This window comes from Calidris pugnax, unplaced genomic scaffold (assembly GCF_001431845.1).
Source record: "Calidris pugnax isolate Ruff unplaced genomic scaffold, ASM143184v1 scaffold146, whole genome shotgun sequence".
Classification (NCBI taxonomy): domain Eukaryota; kingdom Metazoa; phylum Chordata; class Aves; order Charadriiformes; family Scolopacidae; genus Calidris; species Calidris pugnax.
The window spans coordinates 255198-256614 of record NW_015090869.1 but is presented as its reverse complement, the minus strand read 5'-3'; the positions used below and the strand labels follow the sequence as shown (position 1 = coordinate 256614).

The window sequence follows — 1417 nt, the reverse complement described above, 5'->3', positions numbered from 1 at the left end:
TTCGAGTATTTGACCAAATTCAACATGTACCAACAAATAAACAAACAAAACCCCCCCTCTCTTATTTTTAAATGGAATTCCTTGTATATCTGTTTGTGCCTATTGCCTCCTGCCTGTTCACACTATGCTGAACTTGACCTAACCCCGAGTGGAGTAATAAAAGGTAGCACGTGCTCTAAGTTTTACTGGTTTTTTTGCAAACTTGTACTACTTTTGGTTTTATGTCATGTGCAGGTGGGATAGCAGGGAAGATACACAATGATGATAGCAATCATGTATGGTATTGTGGAGTGCACACAGGATTATCTGTAGGTGACTGTTCTCTAGAATGAACCCCATCCACAAAATAATAGCCAGAAGGACTCATTGCCAAAACCCCACTCTATTAACAAATTAATCATTTCTGGGTTTTAAGAACCAGTCTTCTTTGGTTGGTAGGAGGTGTTAGAGTAGCAGATCTTAGCTGGATAATGGAAGAAAAGTCCACCTCAAAGACTGGAGCAGTAGAGTACAATCCTCTTCCTAAAAGGCAGGAGGAGTAAAATATTCTGCCATCATAAAGAAGATGTATCTTTCTTTCCATTGACTGGAAGTGAAGTACACTCATTTGGAAAGCTTGTTCTTACTTATCAAAAACTATGTGAAGGGAACCACCGTTTCCTCTAAACAATTTTTAGCACTGAAAATACCTAAACACAGCAGTAAAAAGCCATTTTTTTTACTGGGTTCTTGTCCTAATAATACACATAAATATTTAATTTACTATTGTGTATTTCTCTAGATTAACTAGAAAAAGGACATATAATCTTTTCTGGAGCTAAAAAACCAACTTGATGGACATGACCAGCTGCTGGAACCAAACAAGGGTGACCTATTTCCAATTTTTACCTTTCTCCAGCATTCCAGAGATCCAAGGCTCGCTCTTTTGCCTGGTATTGCTCATGTACCTCAGTACTTTGGTGGGAAACATCCTCATCATTGTGATCACTGTGGTAGATGCTGCCCTTCACTCCCCCATGTATTTTTTCCTCAAGAATTTGTCTATCCTGGAGATTGGCTACACTACATCCACAGTCCCCAAGATGCTGGTGAACTTCCTCAGAAAAAGGAAAGGCATATCCTTTCTGGGCTGCGCCACACAGATGTATGCCTTCTCCGTCTTAGGAATCACAGAATGTTGTCTGCTGGCTGCCATGGCCTACGATCGATATGTGGCCATATGCCATCCCCTGCACTACACAACCATGATGAGCTGGAACATGTGCTTCCTGCTCTCAGCTGTATCTTGGCTTATTGGAGTCTTGATGGCCTTAGGGCAGACAACTTTCATCTTTAGCCTTCCATATTGTGGGCCCAACAGGATCAATCACTTCTTCTGTGACCTGCTGCCTCTGCTGAAGTTGGCTTGCACGGACAC

At 41.6% G+C, this 1417-nt stretch overlaps 1 protein-coding gene across 1 annotated transcript; it reads left to right on the top strand.

Annotated features, from left to right (window-relative positions):
- Window positions 1–839: 839 nt before the first annotated feature.
- LOC106890092 (olfactory receptor 10A4-like) lies at window positions 840–1415 on the top strand (the record flags this gene model as incomplete). The annotated part of the gene is made up of 1 exon (XM_014945675.1): window positions 840–1415. A coding segment is annotated over exon 1 (576 nt), but the record flags the coding sequence as incomplete, so codon positions are not given.
- Between the last annotated feature and the right edge of the window lie 2 nt (window positions 1416–1417).